The sequence below is a fragment of the Phoca vitulina genome, unplaced genomic scaffold (genome assembly GCF_004348235.1).
Source record: "Phoca vitulina isolate PV1807 unplaced genomic scaffold, GSC_HSeal_1.0 scaffold121, whole genome shotgun sequence".
Classification (NCBI taxonomy): Eukaryota; Metazoa; Chordata; class Mammalia; order Carnivora; family Phocidae; genus Phoca; species Phoca vitulina.
Genome location: NW_022589824.1, coordinates 408,141 through 429,602, shown reverse-complemented (window position 1 = coordinate 429,602; position 21,462 = coordinate 408,141). Strand labels below are relative to the sequence as shown.

The 21,462-nt window shown below is 56.7% G+C and overlaps 1 protein-coding gene across 1 annotated transcript in view; it reads left to right on the top strand.

Moving 5' to 3' along the window:
* EXD3 (exonuclease 3'-5' domain containing 3) overlaps nucleotides 1-21,462 on the top strand; it is a 52,445-nt gene that overhangs the window by 14,168 nt on the left and 16,815 nt on the right. Inside the window, 12 exon segments of the mRNA XM_032398861.1 lie at nucleotides 1,908-1,960; nucleotides 5,910-5,991; nucleotides 6,115-6,153; nucleotides 8,450-8,570; nucleotides 9,020-9,230; nucleotides 9,326-9,435; nucleotides 9,904-9,994; nucleotides 9,997-10,020; nucleotides 10,085-10,135; nucleotides 10,138-10,250; nucleotides 20,314-20,365; nucleotides 20,612-20,742. Coding sequence (XP_032254752.1) covers nucleotides 1,908-1,960; nucleotides 5,910-5,991; nucleotides 6,115-6,153; nucleotides 8,450-8,570; nucleotides 9,020-9,230; nucleotides 9,326-9,435; nucleotides 9,904-9,994; nucleotides 9,997-10,020; nucleotides 10,085-10,135; nucleotides 10,138-10,250; nucleotides 20,314-20,365; nucleotides 20,612-20,742 — 1,078 coding nt within the window.

Here is a 21,462-nt window from a genome sequence, read left to right as displayed (position 1 = left end):
TTGTGCGCTCACTCTCTCTCTCTCTCTCTGACAAATAAGTAAATAAACAAATCTTTAAAAAAATCGAGAAGACCAGGTTAGAGTGGGAGAAAATATTTGCAAAAGACGCAGTGGCTTCCTTCATAATGGCTAACACGGAAAAGTCTGGCATACCAGACGTTAGCGAGGGAGGAACCCCCGTGCCCAGCTGGGGACGGCTAACACGGCCCGGCCACTCGAGGAAGCTGTTCGGCGCTGCTGGCCCCAGCAAAACATGGGCTAGGACTGCCTCAGCCAGTCCACTGTTGGAGCAAATCCAGGACACATGGGTGCGTGGTCTGTGAAGAGACTGGTGTGTTCACAGCAGCTTTATTCCTAGTCCCCAAGCACTGGACGGACCCAGAGGCCGGTCCACAGCCACAGCTGGACCACACACGTTACACACATAACGTGGAGGAATGTCCCAGAGCCCGCACTGCGTGAGATGGCCCAGACCCAAGCGTCTGGACTCCGTGATTCCAACGGTAGGACGTTCAAAACCTGGCACGTGGTCTCTGCTGGTCCAAAGCGTGGCCAAGGGGGCAGGGGCAGCTCGAGGGCTGCGCATCTGTGTTGAGCTGTGGGTGGCGGGTCCTCAGGTGCAAGTGCACCCACGATCCCCACTCCTCGCCGCGTGTCAGTGATACCTCGATAAACACTGGGTTCTAAAAAGTGCTTCTGGCAGACCCATTATTGTCTCTGCTTTAAAATGGAGAAGACATTTGAAGAGAATGCGAGAGAGGCAGTGACGGGAGGGGCTCTGGGTGCCGGTGGTCAGGCAGCAGCCTGGGAAGCTGAGCCCGCGGCCACCAGGAGCATGTGGGGTCCAGCACAGAGCCCGAGGAGGGCCCAGGAGCCGAGGCCCAGACTCCTTGGCGGTCAGCCAGACCCTGGGGACCCTGGGCCGTGGCGTCCGGGCTCAGCTGAGGACCAGGCTGAGGCTCTGTGCCACAGTCAGGGAAGCTTTCAGAACACAGAACAGGACTCTTGTCAATAAAAATATGATGGCAAAGTGAAAAGCTCAGTAGAGGTTTGGAGGATAAATTTGAAGATGCCTTCCAAAAAGTACAAAACAGATAAACAATGAAAATCAGAGAGAAAAGATTAAAAGAAAAATTGGAGGTCCTGTCAGGAAGGCCCAACATCCGAACAATGGGAACCCCAGAAAGAAGAGCAGACAGAGCTCATTCCCGAGGTGGCTGGGTCGGGTGCAGCAGGTCTGCGGGCGGCCAGAGTGCATGAGACCCACGCTGCAGACCCAGGGCAGCACGGGGATCAGACGGGATTCTGGGAGCATCGCCTGCCCCGTGCTGAGGGACAGCTACTTCAACCCCAAAGCCTCAGCTCAGCCGAGCCCTCAAGCCAGCATGAGGCAGAGCACAAACCTACTTCTGCAGGTGTGCTGTGAGCAGCCGGCAGCCGGGGGGCCGCGAGGAGGCCCGCTCACCTCCTCATTGGCTCAGGGCGAGGCTGGTCGGGTCCTCAGGTCTGGAAACTAAGGAGGCGATAAAACCAGAGAAGCACTAACCCTGAAGAGAAGGGGTGTGGTCTGCACTGGCCGCGCTTGCCTGGTCGTGAGAGCGTGAACACAGTGTGTCCTGACTTAGGTCGGAACGCGGCGCGCCGTCCACGGCGAGATGTCCGTACCAAACCCTAAGACTGAACAACCAAGAGGTCACGCACAAGTATGTTCCTTGGAAACACAGAGGCAAATACTGGCTGTGACGGAATTGATGTGTGAGGGTCTGGAGCGTGCTGGGACGCGGTGACGTGCCGCTCTTTCCACAGGCCTCCTAGAATTACCTGAGTTTTCAACTCTGTGTGTGTGACTTTGACGAAAATAAGTCTTACGTGTATTAAGTTAAAAAGCCGTGTCTCTCTCCCTGCAGACACCCACAGGTGACCTCCTTGAGGCTGGAGAGGCTGGGTCCCAGAGCGCTATGTCGCAGGTCCTGAGCCTGCTGGACAGCAGGGCCTGGACCAGGTGAGCGGGGCCCCCACACCCTGCGTGCCCCGGGGCGGCCAGGATCCCCCGACCCCCCTCCTGCGTCACCTGCCCACCATCACGGACCCTGGGCACTGAGCAGCGGACTGAGGTCTGCAAGCCCCTCTGCCCACCTGCAGTGACCCCTGGGAGTAGGGGCCGGTGCTCCTCTCCTCCCCCTTCCCCTGCCCCCTCCCCCCTCCCCTCTCCTCTCAGTTCCTGTCTTTTGTCGAAGGATAGCCATTCTGATTTGCATCTCCCTGATCATTAGTGATGTCTTGGACCATTTCAGATACCTGCTGGCCATTTGGATGTCTTCTTTGGAAAATGTCTTTTCAGTTCCTCTGCCCATTTTTAAATTAGGTTATTTGGGATTCTTTTTGCTATTGAGTTACATGAGTTTCTTACATATTTTGAATACTCACCCTTTATCAGATATGTGGTTTGCAAATGTTTTTTCCCACTCCATAGGTCACCTTTTCATTTTGTTGATTGTTTCTTTGTTGTGCAGAAACTAATTTGTAGTTTGAAGGAATGCCACTTGTTGATTTTTGCTTTTGTTACCTGCTTTTGGCTTTTTGGTCCTCTCTGTTGTTTGCCCTCCCCAGCCCACCAAATTAAATTTTAAGCCTTCTTTCTTCTTAAAATATTCCCCAAGTTTCAATATATATTATTTCTATTATTGTGCAGCTCAAGGTATTTTCTAATTTCTATTATAAGTTTTTCTTTACCCATGGGTTAATTAGAAATGTATTTCTTAATTTCCAAGCTGTTTGCCATTTTTAGTTATTTTTCTGGTGTGGGCTCAATCTCATCGTGATCGGAGATCATGCCTTGTATAACGTCAGTCCTTTGGGTTGAAACGTATTATGAAGAAATCTACCTTCTTGTCTCTGAAAGCAATCTTTTTTTTCCTTTGGCTATTTTTTAGGATAATCTCTTTGTCTTTGATGTTCTGTGGTCTCACTGTGAGGAGATTAGTTATAGATTTCTTTGTATTTATCTTCCTTGGTATGTGTTGGGCTTTTTGAATCTGGATTGCTGTCTTCAGTCGGTTCTGGAAAATTCTAAGTCATGATCTCACACATCACATCTCCTGCTTTCTTCCGCTGTTCTCTGGGCCCCTGACTGTGTGTTGATCTTCTCCCCCCGCCTCCAGTGTCCCCTTCGTTGTGTGTTCGGATGACTTCTGCTCTTTCCCGCTTCACTAAGCCTCTCCTCGTCTGTGTCCAACAAACTACAAATCACATCCATCATTTATGTTTTTTGATTGTTGTATCTTCAGCTCCAGAAGTTGTAATGCGGTCTTTTTCAGATCTGCTGTCTCACTTTGGGCGGCTTCTTGATGCTTGAACGTATTTCTGATTTTGTCTTCTCTTTCTTTGAATGTCTTGCCCACGGTTGTTTTATGGTTTGTATCCACATTTCCGCACCATCTCTGGTCAGCATCTGTTTCTCTGTGTCACTCGGAGGCTTAATTGTCATCATGTTTGTGTCTGGCACCCTTGAGAAATTACGCAGATTCTCTGGCCCTTGGATGAAGGTGCCTGCCTCCAGAAAAGAGGGCAATATTTGGGGCTTTTGCAAAGACAGAAGCACATCACCAAGAGGCTTTGATTCATGACTTTAAACAGCCCCTCGGGCGGCACTAGGAGCATAGATGGGAAAAGCAAGGGTATGTGGACGCCTGCAGGCCGGTGTCGGGGCAGGTCAGGGTCAGCGAGGAGCAGGGAGCTGCTGGCTGTCCTGGCGGTGGCTGGGGCTCCCCCTGAAGCCCTGAGCCTGGCCTAAGAGGACCGGCCGACTGGTGGGACCCCTGAGACCCCGGGGAAGCAGCTATAGGAAGGAGCCTCCACCAGCTGCAGAGTAAAACCAAGAGTGGAGTGTTAGGGGCAGAAGCTCCAAGGAGGGTCCCAGCGGCAAAGACCTCTGGGGTGCCAGGGCCTGAGGGACAGGGGCGTGTAAGGTGGGTCACCTGCCCCTGCATTTGGAGGACTAGAGCACTGGGCTGACACTAAGGAGTGGCCCCCCGTGGGGACCCGCATCGCTGGCACAGGTCCTCTGAGGTCACCTGCATGCCGTCCGTGGGTGCTGGGTGGGGAGCCCTGCTGGCATCACCCGGTGGGAACGTGGGGCGGGCACAGAGTTCAGCTGCCTGCAGGTGAGGCTCCGGGGGCTCTCAGCACAGAATCATGCGCCGAGTCCATGGCGGCCGCTGTGAGGCTCTCCCCACCCAGGACTCCGGACCGTGAGGGGCAGGCTGTGTGGAGGTCTGAGGATGCGGGCTCTGGGTGGGGCCGTCTTTCCTTCCAGCAGCCCTGCCGTGCCGTTTGTTGACCCCCAGGGTCCCCACTTCAGGGTCAGGTCATGGCCGTGGTGGGCCCAGGGCTTGGGGCCAGAAGAGTCTTTGGGGGTGTTGGGCCAGCCTTAGCCCAGCACCCCCAGTTCAGGGTGTGTCCCCCGTGAGGGTCCACCCCACCCCACAGGTCTCAGCTGAGTGTGAGGCAGGAGCAGATCTGGTATCCAGACACCCCTTGAACAATGGGGTCGTCCCCCAGGCAGCATGTGGAGTCTGACGGGCTGTGGGACAGGAGGGTAGGGGCAGGTGTTTTCTAGGGGTGCCTAGCTCCTTGGCCCCGTTTGGGAGTGGGGAGGACAGCCACCCAGCTGGGTCTCCCGTTCTGCACGGCCGTGTGCTGCCAGGCCCCCCCTGCAGGCTCCCCAGCTGGCTCCAGGGGTGTGTCTTGGCCAGGAGGCCTCAGGGTCACAGCACTGTCCCTTTGCCCGTCGGCAGTCCTCGCTGTGCATCCACCATCCCCGCTGTGGGGCTCCACGGACTGACATTAGGCCCAGAAGGAGGGCCGGGGAGCTCTGCTTGCCTGTCCACCCTGAGCTCCCCACAAGCCCCCCCCAGGCCTGGGTCCCACGTGGAGCCCCCCAAGGCCTCGTAGCACAGATGAGTCTGCAGGACACTGGGTTGTGTGGCATTTCCAGATGTTCAGTGTGTGTCAGGAGGTCGGGCCTGCTCTACCCGGGCCTTTTCCTTTAAGGATTTGCGCTCGGGTCTGACCAGGGCTGAGCTCCACCTGTGGGGGTGAGGCTTTTGGACAAAGTATCCCACTGGCAAAGTGACGCTTCAAAGTGTAGAAACGGCCGAGAAGCAGGTTTCTGTCTGCAGCTCTGCGTGGGAACGGTGCTCCAAGAACACGCTGGCCACTCTGAGCTCCTTCTTCCCCGCGTGGCTCGCCGGTTCGTCCCTCCCTTCCTCAGGCTTTGTCCCCCTCGCCTGCAGTGTTGTCCCAGATTCCTGAGCGGCCTCCTGGGGTCCGGAGCCCTCAGGTCCCGGGCAGGAAGGAGGAGGGAGAGTCTCTGGCCAACCTCTGGGCAGCACTGACCTCCGCTGTGGGTGGACAGCGGCCTTGCAACAAGCGTGCTCCCCGGTGCTGGGTGCGGGTGCTCGTGGAGCAGCCGCCCGTGTGGAGAGCGCAGGGTCCTGGCCAGGTCCTTAGAAGACCGGACCCCTCACTGTCCCAGCCGCACCGCCAGGCTTCAAGGACAGCTGGCCCCGGGAGGGAGGGGCAGCAACCAGATGGCTGGACGGGCGGGCGGGTGGGCGGGTGGGTGCCCTTCCTGGGAGCGAGGCCGACGAGTAAGCATCAGTCTGTCAACATGTGAGCAAGATGGCCTCTTCCTGAAGGATTCGCATTCCAGTGGGAGACGGACAGGAAGCAAACGCACCGTCCGGAGGGTCCTGCCCTGGAGAATGTGGACTGGAGCCTGGGGAGACGGGGCTGGTGTCCCTTGTCCCGGTGCAGAGAGAGGGGCTCCGGCAGACCCCAAGAGAGGCTTGAGGTGGGGGAGAGTGTGGGGTGGAGCCCCTGCCCCACCGGGCTCTGCTGTCTTTCAGCCGCGCTGTGTCCCCGCGCTGTCACTCAGCAGCGCCTGGCCGCCCTGCACCGTCTGTGCTGTGAGTGGTTCGTGGTGTGGAGGTGCGTGTGCCCTGCTTAGAGCCCCGAGCCCGGGCCGTGGCGGGAGGGGTGCTCCGGGTGAGGCTGTCCCTCCAGCTTCTAGAGTTGTCGCTAGAAAAGGTCCCTTGGTGCTCGCTCTTGCAGAGAAGCCTGTCTCGGGAGAACCGGACTGGCCACGTGCAGGTGAGTCTGCAGGGCCCTGCGTGCTGTGGCGTTCCCTGGAGACCTGGGTGAGGACCTAGGGGGACGAGTGGCCCTGGGAGAGTGCGTGCACACATATGGACTGGGCATGTGGTGCGTACTCACGGGTGCGTGCCGCGGCCCAGACAGCTTTCACGTTGGCCCACGAGCTGGGTCAGTTCCTCTGGTGTCCCTGGCAGGTTGGGGAGAAGATGGTGTAGAGAAAGGGCTGCTCCTGGCATAAATGCCACACCGTGACGAGGAACCAGCCACAGAGCCTCAGGTCTGCCACCCCGCTCAGAAGGTGCAAGAGGCACATGCTGAGGGTCGGCTTTGTGTGAGGGCCCCACCCGGGTGAGGCAGGGCCAGAGCGGCTGGGGGCCTGGACCCTCCTTCAGCCCTGTGTACAGAGCCCCCAGGCGACGGAGGAGGTGCGGTGTGCTGGGGGTTCCACGTGTGCACCAAGGGAATGTTCTAGACCATCTCTGAGCACGGTCCTCGCCCATGGCTCTGTGCCCCCTGAGGCAGGGTGGGGGGTGAGCCCAGGCCCCTAGAAGGAGGCAGCTGCCCCTTGGGGTGATGCAGGGGCATAGAGGGGGTTGAACTGCAAGACCACTCCTGGGCCTGGGGGCTGCAGAGCCCATCAGGACGGCAGCCTGGACAGGACCATCTAGTAGCTTCTGTCCCTCAGGCCTGAGCTGGAGGTGTGGCTCATCATGGGCACAGAGCTGTCCCCAGCCCTGGGTGAAGCAGCCTGGGAAGAAGGTGGGGGTGTGTGGGCTCCCAGGTGCAACGGGCATGGAACTGTGGGCCAGTTCGTGGAGTGGGGGGCCCTTCCCTCCCTGATGAGTAGTCTGGCTTCTGGTGTCTTGAGTGGCATCCAGCGGGGGGCAGCGCCGAGCCACCCCTGGAGTAATGGGTGTGTGGGGTGGGTGGTGAGTCACCGGAGAGGAACGTGGACCCCCAGGGAAGGCCCGGAAGGCTGGTCCCCCCTGGGTGCCAAGGCCGAGGCAGCCGGAAGGGCAGCGGACATCCTGAAGAATGTGGAGGGGCTTCCACATATTGTCGTCCACGTGGGAACCCGCGGCCTGCGGGAAGCGGATGGCCTGAGGCTACTGGGGGGACAGAGTCGTCTGGGAGGGGGCCCTGCCTGTCAGCCGGCAGGGGCTGCTGAGAGCGCACAGAGGCCTCGGGGGCCAGGGATCAGGAGGGCAAGAGGCTCCGACTCCCGGCCCACCCGAGTTACAGCAGGCGACGACCTCATGGACTCAGGACTCAGCCAGGACCGAAACCCTCCTGTGGGACCCGGTGGTGCCGGGGGCCGGGCCTTGCTGTGGGTGTCCTGAGGCTGAGCTGACGGGCGGGACACCTGTGCTGGGCCCTGGTGTGGGAGACAGCCTCGTGAGGCCCCCCACGTTCACTGCCACTCCGAGGGCTGCTCGCCCGTGTCCACTCTCTGGACTGTGGGCTCAGGAGTGTCCCACGGCCCCACCTTCCCCTGAGAATGTTGGCCGGCCGCGAGGGCAGGGGCGAGGAGACCTGAGGGGCAGCCCGAGGGTCAGGAGCAGGCCGCAGCACGCAAGGGTGGAGAAGGAGCAGGGTCAGGCAATGTTCTAGAAGGACAGGGCTGGTCTCGGGTCTGGGGGGCAGGGCCGCTGGGCTGGGCTGTGGACACAGGACAGCGGCCCTCCAACCGGACCACGTGGGGGGCCCTCGCTCGGCAGCGCGGTCGGCACAGAGCCTCAGTCGTGGGAGCATCTGTGGCCTTCCTTCAGGGCACAGCCTCCCGTTCTGGGGCTTGCGAGGCCTGGGGGGAGGCGCGGGCCGGGGGAACTGTCTGCACCCCCTCGGGGCAGAGCCAGGCCGCACAGCCCATCCCGTGTGCCCCGCAGGGCCTGTGGGCCAGCACGAGTGACTGCAGCCGGGGCTGCGGCAGCTGCTGGCCTCTCCTGACAACGAGGCGCCCTGGACCTCTCGCTGCCCGAGGAGCGGCTGCCAGCCACGCCAGCTCCGCCAGCTCAAACTCCAGGAGCGGCGGCGCCCAGGCTCGGGAGGCTGGCGAGGGGGACAGGCGCTTGGGCCCCCGTCCCTTGGCAAGCGGCCCCATGAGTCGCATATGTCAGCAGTTCGGGCAAGGTGGAGCGAGCAGCAAGGCCCCTGCAGACGCCAGCCCACCAAGCGCCCTCAGAGCTCCCCTGCCTCTCGGAGGTCTGCGCGGGGCCTGGCCAGGCCGGGAAGTGTTGGGCTGGGGGAGGGCACCAGGGACCCAGGGCGTGGGGGTGCCACAGCTCCAACCTAGGACGGCTGAGGTGCCTTTCCAAGACCGGAGGGATGATTACTACCAGCTGCCCATCGCCGGGGCGGACATGCTCTTCCTGGCCTCCTGGGACCTGGCCAGGCACGAGGAGGAGCTCCGGCAGGTGGGGGGCTGCTCCAGGGGCTCTGTCCACACCAGGACCCACCGGGCTTGGCTCTCCATCCCACCGTGCCCCAGACACCCCCGCAGAGCAGGGCACCTATACCAGCCCATTTTGAAGACTCCAGGCCTAAGGTGCAAGCATCGGGCACCTGCCCACAGACATTTGGCACCGCCCCGCCCCCCGGCAGCAGCACCACACCTGTGCTATGGCTGGGCTCCGGGCCCGAGAAGGCCAGAAGGAGTCCTTTGACCCCTTCTGTGTGGAACAAGGGGCAGGCAGGGGCCAGGCGCAGCCCCGGCCCCGTAGGAGCCCACAGGACTGGTCAGGCCCCCCCAACAGAAACTGCCTCCCCTCGGCTTCACCCTCAGGGGGGTCAGGGAGGCCATGCCCTCGGCCACAGGCCTGCAGCCCCTGGATGGGCCTCCCCTGCTCATCCCAGCTCTCTACAGCCCGGCCAGGTGGTCGGTGTGGACCTGGAGTGGCGACCCTCATTTGGCACAGGGGGCCGGCCCCAGGCATCCATCATGCAGGTGGCAGCGGAGGGCCGTGTGTTCCTGCTGGACCTGCCTGTGCTCTCACGGCCAACGGGAGGGCAGGTGTCCCAGGCCTTCTCCAGGCTGGTGTCCCAGCTGCTCTCGGACCCCTCCGTCACTAAGTTGGGTGAGCACAGCCCCTGCCCACCCAGGGGGAGGGTGCTGGGGCGAGGTCAGGGCCCCTGCCTCAGGTGCCTGTCACGCTGATGGCCCTCCCTGCAGGTTATGGGATGGCGGGGGACCGTCGGAGCCTGGGGGCTTCCTGCCCCGCCCTGGCTCACGTGGAGAAGCAGCTGCGGGGCGGTCTAGACCTGCTGCCGGTGCACAGGCAGGTCAGCTCGAGGGGGACGGGGACGGGGACGGGGCCCCTCCCTTGTCTGCCGAGCTGCCTGCACAGTGATGCCCCCTGCCAGCCGGGGGCCTTCACCACAGGCTGGCTGGTGTCTAGGGTCAGGATGTGCTCGTGGCCTTGGAGCACCTTTGGGTTACTCAGGTCACCAGGGCCCCCCAGGGAGGGGGTGTCACCACGTGTCCCCACACTTTCCCCAGAACCAGCCCTGCTTTGGGCCCCTCTGAGTTCTCAGCCACACCTTTGGGGGCTGAGATGTTAGCCCCAGAGCTGACCCCCGTGGGCAGGCCACCGTGGCCCTGAGTCCCCCTGCACCTGCCTGCCTAGACCATCTGTGCCCTTCCTTCTGTGCGCAGGTGCCTTCCCCAGGGCAGGCCCGTCACCCCCGAGGGGCTCTGTCTTGGCAGATGTGGGTGTTGGACAAGCCAGCTCTAGGCAGGGGTGAGGCCAGGGGCTGCGGGGCCTCAGCCTCCCGGTGCAGCAGGTGCTGGGCAAGGCCCTGGACAAGGCACAGCAGCTCTCTACCTGGGACCGGCGGCCGCTGAGCGGGGGCAGCCGGTTTATGCAGGTGCGCACCCCCTCGCCCCCGTGCCCCCCACCCTGGAGGCTGAGGCTGACCCATGCCCCCCCAGCTGCCGACGCCTACCGCCTGCTGGAGGTGTACCAGGCTCTGTGCAGAGAGCCTCCAGCTTCTACCCGTCTGAGGACCTGGCCAGGAGCCTGAGGCCAGGGTGCAGCGAGAGACCAGGGGCCCAGGAGCCGCCCAGCCTGCAGGAGGCCTCAGTCTTGGCCTGGCAGGTGAGCGAAGCCCCTCAGGGTCCCTGCACCTGACTTCCCAGGGAGGAGGATCACTGTCCTTAAAACGAGGACCTTACAGGGGAGGAGGCCTGGGCTGGGGGAGGCCAGCAGCTTCCAAGAGGGCCCGGGTCCCTCCCCCTGGAGAGAAGGAAGCAGGGCCACAGGTTAGAGTCCTGAGGACGAGAAGTCCCCAGCCGTCTCCTGCCAGCAGGCCTGACGTGCCCCCACCGAGGTCCAGGGTAGTACCTGGCATGAGCCATGAGCCTGAGCCCACCCCCACCCCTACCCCAAGGAGACCTGTGGAGGCCCTGCTGGGGCCCAGTGTGAGCCGTCGGGTATCATCTTGTTGGTCTGTTTTTCTGTTGCTTTCTACACTGACCACATACTGCTCCTGATTCTCTTTAAAGGTCGGCCCTCAGGGCTCTCACTCCCCATCAAGACCAGGGTGGGGTGAGGGGGCCGCGGGCTGCTGAGCCAAGCCGGGTAGCAGGTGCCTGTGGCGGAGAAGGAGGACACCCCCCGAGGTCCCGGCCGGGGCCTTCCGCGTGCGGTGCGACCACAGGCTGCAAGGGCTGGGTGCCGGCGAGGACACCGCAGGGCCGTGGAGGAGAGCGTGGCGGGGTTTTGTGCCCACCTCCCGGGGCTCGGGGCCCTTCTGTCTCCCTGGGTCCAAGGACAGAGATGTTTATGGCTGCCCTGCCCCTGGGGTCTGTGGGCGGGAACCCTCTCGGCTCCTTTGGGGGTGGGCCTGCCCCTACCCTCACCCCCTTGTCCTGTGGAGACACTGCATGGAAGGAGGCCCCGCTCAGGGCCGCGGCAGGGCCCTGCCTGTGGGGACACCAGCTGCCGGGGGCCACGGAGAAAGTCTGAGTGGGGGGGTCTCAGAATGCAGGGGTTTGAACGTGGATGGAAAGCTCCTCCACAGGCGTGTGCAGGCGGAATCACACACAGCTCACCCGTCCAGGCGCACCATTCACGGGCTTCTCGTGCGCTCCCACGTCATGTGACGTTTCCATCGCTGTCGTCCCCCCGCCCGGCCCCCGGCCATTGTGGGGGCTCTGTTCTGGATGGCTGGCCTCCTTCACTCAGCGCCGTGCTTTCTGGGCTCACGGTCCTTGGAGTCTGTGTTCGTGCTCCACTCCTTTTTAAGACCCGATAGCGTTCTGTTTGCAGGTGGACCACAGCAGTGTCCCCCCGCCCCCACCGCGAAGGACGGTCACCTGGGCGGCTTCCAGGGGCACTGCTGTGAGTGGGACAGACTGGCTGCCGTGTCATTTTTGTTGTTAATATGTGGTTTCTTTTATGCATTTGCAAACATTCTTCTGAGAAAGGGTCCCCTGCCTCACCAGATGGCGGGCCTCGGCCCGAGACTGCGGGGCAGTGGGGTTTGTCTGGCTGCACGGGCCCAGGCTCCCCGACCCTCCAGCACACGTGGGTGGTATTCTTCGTGCCACCCCCCACTACGGAGGAAGCTGAAGCCAGAAGAATCGCGGGGACCTGCCCTGTGCTGTCCCCCCCACCCCTTCTCCCCGGGTGCTGAGGCTGCAGGAGGGAGGGCCTCCTGTGCCGGCCCCTGGCATCCATGACAGGATGTTGGCTCTCTCCCCCATCTCTGGCCCCTCGCGGCCGCCTCTCCCGGAGGCCGGGTCCTGGCGTCCAGGGGAGGAGGTGGTTGTGCCAAGGTTGGCCCTGGCCGCTGTCCCTGTACAAAACACCTGCTTCCCAACCAAGGCTGTTTTTAGCCTGTGGGGGGCTGAGACCAAGGTGGCCAGCCTGGCTTCTCGGGGACTCCAGACCAGGCCTCTTGGGTCAGGGGATTCAGGAGCCAGGGAGGAGGTGCCTTCCCACTGGGGAGTGCATGGGGTCCCCAGCAAACGAGAGGCAGGGTTTGGCTCCCCTGCTCCTTACCCCCCTATGTTGCACCTGTGACTTGTTACATTGCAGGGCAAATGGGATTTAAAGATGTAATTTACTAATCAAGTGACCTTAAAATACAGAGATTATTTTAAGTGACTCTCGGGTGGGCCCAGTGTCACCACATGAGCCTGTCGAGCAGAAACAGAACGCAGGAGCAGATCCAGAGCGCAGGAAGGAGCGGTGTGTGGGTGCGGCCTGAGACCCACGTCGAGCAGGGGGCTGGATCCTGCCAGCACCTCGTGAGCCTGGCCGTCCCCAGAGCGAAGCTGCCCGCACCCAGATTTTGGCGTGAGCCCTGAGCAGGGAGCCCATGGAGCCAGCGGGACCAGCCCACCGCAGAGCTGTGTTTAGGCTCGTAGCCGATGGCTGCAGACGCAGAAGGCTCGGGGGGGTGGGGGCATCCCGAGAGAAGCCTGCCCGGCCTTGGAGGGCTGCGAGTGGAAGGCCTTGAAGGTATGAGACAGAAGCAGGGTCTGGAAAGTGAAGCCGAACCACACGGGACTAAAAACACACGAACCTCACAGTTCCTGGGGGCTCAGGAAGCAGCATTTGTGGGTGCTCATTCTCCGTGCCGCACACCGGTGGAGGGGTGAGCCAGACCGGACCCTCCCTGTGGTTTCATGGACCCATGTCATGGACCGATGTCAGCCATCGTTTCCAAAGTCCCTTTAACTTGGTTCTAGTAGGCCTTTTGATCCAAGCTTTTAAGGAATTCTGTGTTTTTGGTACATGTCTCCAGAGTGGGAGGCTTCACACCGCTTCGCTCGTTTGCTGGTGTAGACACTCTGGATGGTGGAGCAGGCGTGTCCTCTCGGGGCAGGGTCCTCGGGCACCTTCCAGAGAGAGCACGTCCAGCAGTGGGAGCTCCTGCAAACCTTTGGCTGTTTGGTGTCCTCCTCTCCGGACCTTTCCAAATCATGTGTTTCCCCATCGAGACTCCTGAGTCCATGAATTGTGTGTTTCGTACAAAAGCAGGTCGGTTATGTATCTAACTTGATTTTGGCTCAGGTCATGATCTCAGGGTTGGAAGGTCCAGCCCCATGTCTGGCTTGGCACCGAGCATGGAACCTGCTTGGGATTCTCTCTCCCTCTGCCCTGCCGCCGCCACGTGCACACAGCTCTGCCTTCAAAAAAAAGCAGGTTTTACAGAAGAAGTTTCCGCCTTCTATACCTTTCATCTCGTGCATGTTAATACACTGACGGACGTGTTCTTGAAAAGAAAGGACGCTCTGCTGCTGAGGGCCAGGGACGCCAGGGGTGTGTTCCCCGCAGGGAGGCGGGTGCTCAGAGAGCACAGTGGTGCTGTGTCCATCGCTTGCCGGGCAGGCTGCCCGGGACGAAGGAGGCCTCCTCACTCTGTGCTAGAGGCACATCCCGGGGCCTCAAGTAGGAGAGGACCGGGGTCGGCTGGGGGAGAGGCCTTGTCAGGCGAGGAGGGAATTCTCAGTGTGGTGGGACGGTGCAAGATGCTAAAACTAAGTGTTTGATTTCAAAAGCGTGGCCTGGAGGAGGCTGGCTGTGGCTACGCAGAGGGCAGAGTATGAGTTTACAAAAGCTACTGAGGGCCTTGCCGGTCTCCACCAAGCCCGAGCCCTCAGTCCCTCGGCAGCAGCCAGAATTCGCAGAGAAAGTCCGTGCCCGTAGCCATCCCACGGCTCAGGGTCTGCCCCCGACGGGCTGCCCAGCGGACTTCGGATGCGCCTAGCCAGTTCCTCACTTACACCTCCGATGGGTGAGGCCTCCCGGGCGACCCTAGCTGAAAACGCTGGGGCCAGAAGTGGTTCCCAAGGACGGTCTTCAGGATGAGCTCTCTGAATGGGGTCTGGGACCTCTGGCTTGGTCCTCTAATCCGATGAGATAGAAAAGCACTGTCTCATGTGGGAGAGGGGTCACCAGTAGTCTGTGGCCTGCCCTGGGATGCCCGTGGTCGAGAACCTGTAGGAGGAGAGATTCTGGGTGAACGTGCGTCTGCTACCTCCGGACATTTTGGTCTGAGTAACAAGGATGTGGGGTCAGCTGGCTGCTTTCACGGTGCTGGGCAAAGTGGCGAAGGAAGGAATGGGTGTGGGCGCCACATTTCCCGCTCACAGTCACATCAGGGACTGGAGAGCTTCTGTATGTGCCCCAAGAGCAGCCACAGAGCGAGACCCAGGCTCTCCTGCCGTGGGCGTCCGAACGACACACAGGTCACGTTCACCACTGGTGCCGAGCTGTCCGTCTCGCTGGGCCTGCCGGTGTGAAATCATACGTCATGTATTTTAACCAAAGTCGAGCATCTTGTCCTGTGTTCACTAGCTGCCAGCGCCTTCAGTTCTGTGCCTCGCTCTGTGAGGAAGTTCCTGAGCAAGCCGGACGCGGTCCTTAGCCAGGCCTGCCTGCGAGGCCAGTCCCTGGCTGGTGACGGTGGCTCACACGCCTAAACCGTGCGCGCAGGGTTTCTGTCTGGGAGTCGGCAGTCCCGGTGCGTGCCAGGGGGTGCCTGTGTGCCCAGCCCCAGTGTGGACCCCCGGTGCCCGGCGTCCGCGGCTTTCCCGGAGAGATGGCGCTCCCTGCCGCGTGTGCTTGCGGAGGGCGGAGCAGGACAGCAGGACAGCAGCGCAGCTCCCGTGGGGGCCCCTCGTGCCCCTGCCTCTTGTCCACATGCCTTTTCCACGCACTGATTTTGTTCCGTATCCTTTCCCCGTGATGAACCTTCGCCGTGAGCATGACTCTATGCGGAGTCCTTCTGGGGAGTCAGTGAAACTGGGGGTGGTTTGGGGACCCTCAACACACGTCTCCCCTCTCTTAATGCCTCTGGCTTTATTCTTCATCTTGGCATCCAGAGGGGCGAGCCTTCGGCCAGTGCTGTAGAAGCAGCCGGTCAGTGGGGCTTCGCTCGGAGCTGCGCTGACCGTGAATCGGGTGGGAGGAGGAGGCCTGTGTATACTATCCAGTCTTCTGCCCGTGACTGTTTGTCTGCCTCTTCTCCTGTGTGCTTCAGGCCCCTGGGCCTCGTTGGCCAGAGCTCACCCAGGAACTTGGCCTAAGAGTTGGTCTCACACCCAGAAACCTGACGAAAGTGTCCTCAGTTCTGCCCAACGGCTGTCAGCTCCTTGGGGCTCTCCTTGGGGACGCACCACCCACAAACAGCGACACTTTTCTTCCTTCCTTTCCAAACCTCCCAGTTTCTGGTTTTCCCCTCTTCCTGTCACGTTCACTCAGACCTCCAAGATGGTGTTGCCCAGGAGCGGTGGGGGTGCTGTCCTCGCCTCGTTGCCTTGGGCTGAAGCGGGGCGGCCGCTGCAGAGCCAGGCCGGCCGAGGAAGCCCTCCCACCACCAATCTCCACAGCTACTGAGATAACCATGGAGGCTTGTTCCCTTTAATGTGTCAACGTGGCGGTGGGCATTTTTCATTTGGGACCAACCTTGCACTTCTGGGTTGAACCTGTCTTGGCCGAGCATGTAACCCTTTTCCAACATTGCTGGCTTTGGTTTGAAGTTCTTATTTGGGATGTTTGGATGGCTCTTGAGGAGCATGTCTGACGTCGGACTGTTCTTTCTCATCACCTCCTTTTCTGGCTTCATCATAAACAAGTTGAGGAGCTTTTCCTCTTTCTGCAACTTTGAGTAATAGTTGAACTATCTTCTCCTCAAATGTTGGCTGACTTTCTGCAAGGCTTCCTGGCCTGATGTTTTAGGGGAGGGAGTGTCTAGTGATGATTCTTTTTCCTTTAATAATTATAGGATTATTTAGTTGTCTGCATCTTCCTGAGTCACTTTTGGTAATTTCTGTCTTTTTCTGGTCCATCCCGCCCAACATTCCAGATACATACAGTTGTCGGTACTCCTTGTGTAAGTCCCGCCATGTCTGTAGCTTTTTTCACACTTCCAGTCTCACTGGTGCATACTTGTGCTCCTTCTTTTTTCTTGATCTTGCTGAGATTTGTCAATTTAATAAGTCTTTTCAAATTACTAGTATTTGGTTTGTTGATCCTATTGCATTTTTGTTTTCTATCTCATTAATTTCTATTCTTATCTTTATCGTTTCCTTCCTTTTGCTTTCTTAGGGTTATTTCCAAGTGGAGTGCTTAGCTCCTTAATTTTTAGCCTTTTAAATTTTATGATGTAAACATTCAAGATCATAAATTTTTTCTTGAAGTACTGTTTTCACTGCATTCCCTCAGTTTTGATATGTAGTACTTTTATTATTTTGTAGTTCTAATAATTTTTGAGTACCCATTATAATTACTTATTTGACTTAAGAGTTCCTTAGAAGGCTGTTTTTCAATTTCAGAAAGCTTGGAGTTTTGGAGCTTTTTAGTCACCTTTTTAAAAATGGGTTTCTAGGGCGCCTGGGTGGCTCAGTCGTTAAGCGTCTGCCTTCGGCTCAGGTCATGATCCCAGGGTCCTGGGACCGAGCCCCGCATCGGGCTCCCTGCTCGGCGGGAAGCCTGCTTCTCCCTCTCCCACTTCCCCTGCTTGTGTTCCCTCTCTCGCTGTGTCTCTCTCTGTCAAATAAATTAATAAAATTAATAAATTAATAAAATCAAATAAAATTAATAAAAAAAAATGGGTTTCTAACCTAACTACATAGTAGTCAAGGAGCATAGTCTATGCACTGCCAATTTAGATATTTGTGAAGACTTGCTTTGTAGCCAAGTAGAGGATCTCTTTATGAATGTCCCACGTGGGTTTTAAAAGGATACATATTCTCCTCCAATTATGCTCATTTCCATCTCTCTCTCTCTCTCACTCACACACACACACTCTCAATAGATCAAGCTTAATTAATGTGTGGCTCAAATCATTTGTATCTTGTTTGATTATTTTTCTGCTTAATTCTCTGTACTGAAGTTTCCTAGGATGGTGGGTTCATCTTGTAGTTGTGTCAGAATTTGCTTTCTATGTTTTTAAATTGTGTTATTAGGTGCATATGCATATATTTTTTAGAATTCTTGTATCTTCCTGTTGAGTGAAATATTTTACAATCATGAGGTAAACCTCTTTGACTCTAATAATGGTCTTTGCCATAAGGTCTATTTTAACTAATATTGATATCATTCTCCAGCATTCTTTGGGTAGTATTTGTGTATCATTTCTCGCCTTTTTACTTTGAACCTTCCTTTACTCTTATAAATTGCTTCTAGCTGAATGTAAAAAAAAGTCTAGTCTGACAATCTTTGCTTTTCAAATTATTAGTTTAGTCTGTTTACACTTGATGTAACTGCTGACATACTTTGGGTTCAGTTGTATTACCCTGACTTGTGCTTTCTGTTGGTCCTACTTTTTCTGTTATTTTTTCCCTTTTTTCCTTAACATTCTTTTAGTTTTTTTATCCTTTTTCTGTTTTTCTCTCTATTAACTTGAAAGTTATAAGTTCTGTTTCCATTCTTTTAGAGATCACCCTAGAAATTTTAACATTTATATTTGAGTTAACATTGTCTGAAGTTAAAGTTAATATGGGGATCTTAGAACAAGTCAGCTTTCTTATTCCTTTCCCAACTTACCTGCTAGTATTTTCCAGTATTTTAACACAATGTGGTTTTCTTAAATCTACAAATTAGACATTATCATATTTGTTTTATGTATTCGATGGTTTTTAGAGTTTATGATGTGTGGATGTGCATATGCACAACAGACCTTGCTCCAAGAAAAAGCGATCTCATTCTTGCTAAAGAACGTCTTTTCCTACATTCTTTCATCGGGTCTATTTTTCTCTGAAAAATCTCTATGTCTTTTCTCTTCTGAAAGAGAATGTAGGTGGGTTTATAATTGTAGTTTGACAAAGCTTTGAAAATAACGCATTGATTTTTTTGGTGTCCATCGTTGCTGTTGAGACGTTTGCCATCAGTCCTGTGTCATTTCTGTGTAACTAGTCTGTATTTTCTCTTAACTGTCCATTCATTTGGTTCTTTCCTCACATTTACTTCAGTTGTGTTTGTTTATTTTTTATTCATCACATGCATGTATATTTGTTATCACTACAAAGTAACCACTTGCTTTATTGCTTTTTTTCTTACTTTTTGTAGTAAAATATACAAAACATAGATCATTTTAACCATATTTAAGTGTGCAATTTAGTAACGTTAAGGGCACTCACAGTCTTGTGTACCCACTATCCAGTTCCAAAAATTTTTCATCATCCCAAACAAAGGCTTTGTCCCCATTAAACCATCATTCTCCATCCCCTTCCCCGCAGCCCATGGCACCCGCCATTCTACTTTCTGTCTCTATGAATTTGATTTCTCTAGATACCTCATATACACGAATCACATACTATTTGTCTTTTTGTGTCTAGATTGTTGCACTCAGCATGATGTCTTCAGAGTTCATCTGAGTTGTAGCACGTGTCAGAATTTCCTTCCTTTTTAAAGCCGAATAAATTCGTGCGTGTGCGTGTGCGTGTGCGTGTGTATTTGGGGGGGTGTTTACCCAGTCATCTGTTGATGAACACTTGGAACACTTGGCTTCTTTCCACATTTTGGCTCTTGTGGATAATGCCACTGTGCCTTGGTATACAGCTGTCTGTTCAGTTTTCTCCTCTCAGGTCTTTCAGGTGTACACCTAGAAGTGGAATTGCCAGATCATATGGTAATTCTATGTTTAGCTTTTTGAGAAACTACCATACTGTTTTCCACAGTACATATACCATTTTATTACAACCAGCAATGCCTGAGGGCTCCAATTTCTCTACATCCTTACCAACACTTATTTTCCTTAAAAAAAAAAAAAAAAAAAGCTATCCTAATGGGTGTGAATTTGTATCTCATTGTGGTTTTGATTTGCATTTCTCTAATGATGAGTGATGTTGAGCACCTTTTCGTGTGCTTGTTGGCCATCTGTATGTCTTCTTTGGAGAAATGTCTATTTAAGCCCCTTGCCGATGTTTAATTGGGTTATTTGCTTTTTTGTTGTTGAGTTGTAGGGTTCTTTATATGTTCTGGATATTAATCCCTGAACAGACACATGATTTGCAAATATTCTCACTCACTCTGTGGGCTGTCTTCTCACTCTCTTGATGATGCCCTCTGATGTACAAGAGTTTTTAGTTCTCAGGAAGCCCAATTTTTCTATTTTTTATTTTGTTGTCTGTGCTTTGGGTGTCATATCCAAGAAATCATTGCCAGATCCAATGCCATGACCATGTTTTCTTTTAAGATTTTTATAGTTTTAGCTCTTACATTTTTGAGTGGTCTCTCACATTCTCCAGAGATAACTAGTGATTGTTTAGAAATGAGCCGAACACATCGACAGAGCGTTTGGCATTTCTGCGTGCTGGAGCGGGCACCTCATCCGTAGGTACTTTGCCCCCTGCAGCATGGGAGAGCTTTCGTTGCATCCTGAGTCCTTTTGCTAGAACACTTGTGAATTTTGATAACTTCTTTGTTTTCTGACACGACGACACATTCCAGCTTCGTTGTGTGCGTTTTCTGCCTCAGACTTGGAATCAGCTATTTCTCAAGAAAGGTGCTGACCCCCTTTCCACCTATGTGGAAACCAGTCTGGGCACAGGATGATCCTGGCTGTAGGGTTGGTTCTTCTTTCTAGGCCTTTATGGTAGCCGGAGGGATGAAATCGTTTTCAATATATATGTATAAGAAATTCATAGTGAAGCTTTCTATGCAGGCCTGAAGCTGTGGTGCAATTTCCTTAGTTTTAATTCACACCTCCCCTCTCCCAACTGAACCCGACCCAACACCAGCATAATGCATCTGTTTTTGTCACAGGTCACACATGAACGTTTCCGAGCAACGATGCCAGTCTTATCGCCAACAATAGGATTGCTGCAGGGTTTTTTCATTTTCGGTCCGTTGTGGAGCACCCTGGAGATGCACGGTCAATGTACTGGCTTTCGCGTCACTTGGAATACTTCTTTCCATGCAGTTCATTTGTTTCATCTTCTTTGGATTTTTAGAGATTGCTTTTTAAATTTTAATTTTGTTTGCAATTATGTAAAATGTTTGTAGGATTCTAAGACCAAATCTATACAACAAGGCAATGCCCTGGGACTCAGGCTGCAGGACTTGCTGGCTGCTCAGGTCCCAGACAGAGGCAGCTCTGGGGGACAGGGCGGGGCCTGGGGGAGACGGGGCGGGGGGGGGACAGGAACAGCCCTAGTCACCGGCGCCAGCGTGCCCCTCACCTGTCGCTCTGCCTCCTGCGCAGGTTGCCAGGCAGGAGGGAAGGATCATCTTGACATCGGGGCTGCCGTACCACAGGTGAGGGCCCCGAAGACGGCTCACCTCTGAGCCTCATCTTTCCAAGGGAGCCTCAGCCTGGCCCTTGGGCCACCCCCTCTTGGGGTCTCACCGTGGGGCTGATGGGAGTGGGGGCTGACCCGACACTGCTGTCCCAGCCTGGGTGGGCTGAGAGGAGACTCTTGGCCCCTGAACTGGGGGAGGGGAGCTGGGCCTGGAGAGGTTCTGGGTTCTGTGCCTGCGGCTCGGCGACCACACTTCCATGCAGCTCCGGGCCCAGGTCGGGGCTGGGCGCTGCCTCTAGGCGGACGGCTCCCTCAAGGCTGCAGCAGGCCAAGGCCGTGCTCAAGCCTTTCACGTACATGTCACCCACGCAGACATCTTCAGCCGCTGCCAGGTGGGTCCCCCGTGCCCCAGGCCTGCCGTGGGCCGGTGTGTGAGCCCCCCCAGCTGTCAGGGAGACACTTCCGTGGCAGGCGAGACCCAGCATGTCTCTGGCTGGCGGCAGGACAGCAGAGGCCACGTGCTTTGGGGCTTGTGCCCTTGCAAGCAGCAACCGCCACTGCCCCACCTGCGGCGTTTCCCCCTCTTCCTCCCACCCCCACGGGGCCAGGAGGTGGCAGAGTGCTGGCACTGGCCTGGCCACGGGAGCGGCTCACGTGGGACGCCTGTTCGACCCAGGCGTTTCCTCCCGTGTCCGGGGCTGGCCTCCCACAGGGCTCTGGATGAAGGAAGAGGCGCCCACGGAAGTTGCACCTGGCTGGGGGCGGGGGTGTCCCATTTTCGGAGGGCAATGTCCACAGCCACAGATGGCCACTGGGTCCATCCTGACGTCTAGAAAGGTCTGGGTGAAGAAATGGCCGGGTCAGGGCAGCTGTATCCAGGGTTAAGATCGGAGAGGGGTCTGGGACCTGGGTACCGTCTGCTGACTGGGCCAGGGAGGGGGCGCCTGGGGGCCCTGAGGGCCGTCTGGCTGCGGGGGAGGTGGTGCAGGCTGGGGCATGGCTGCTCCATGTCGGGGCCTCGGCCTCGGCGGGGTACAGCGGGCGCGGAGGGCCTTGGGGCCTGTCCTAGCGCGCTCCCGTGGCTCCTGGTGCGGAGTGCTGGCTACTCCCAG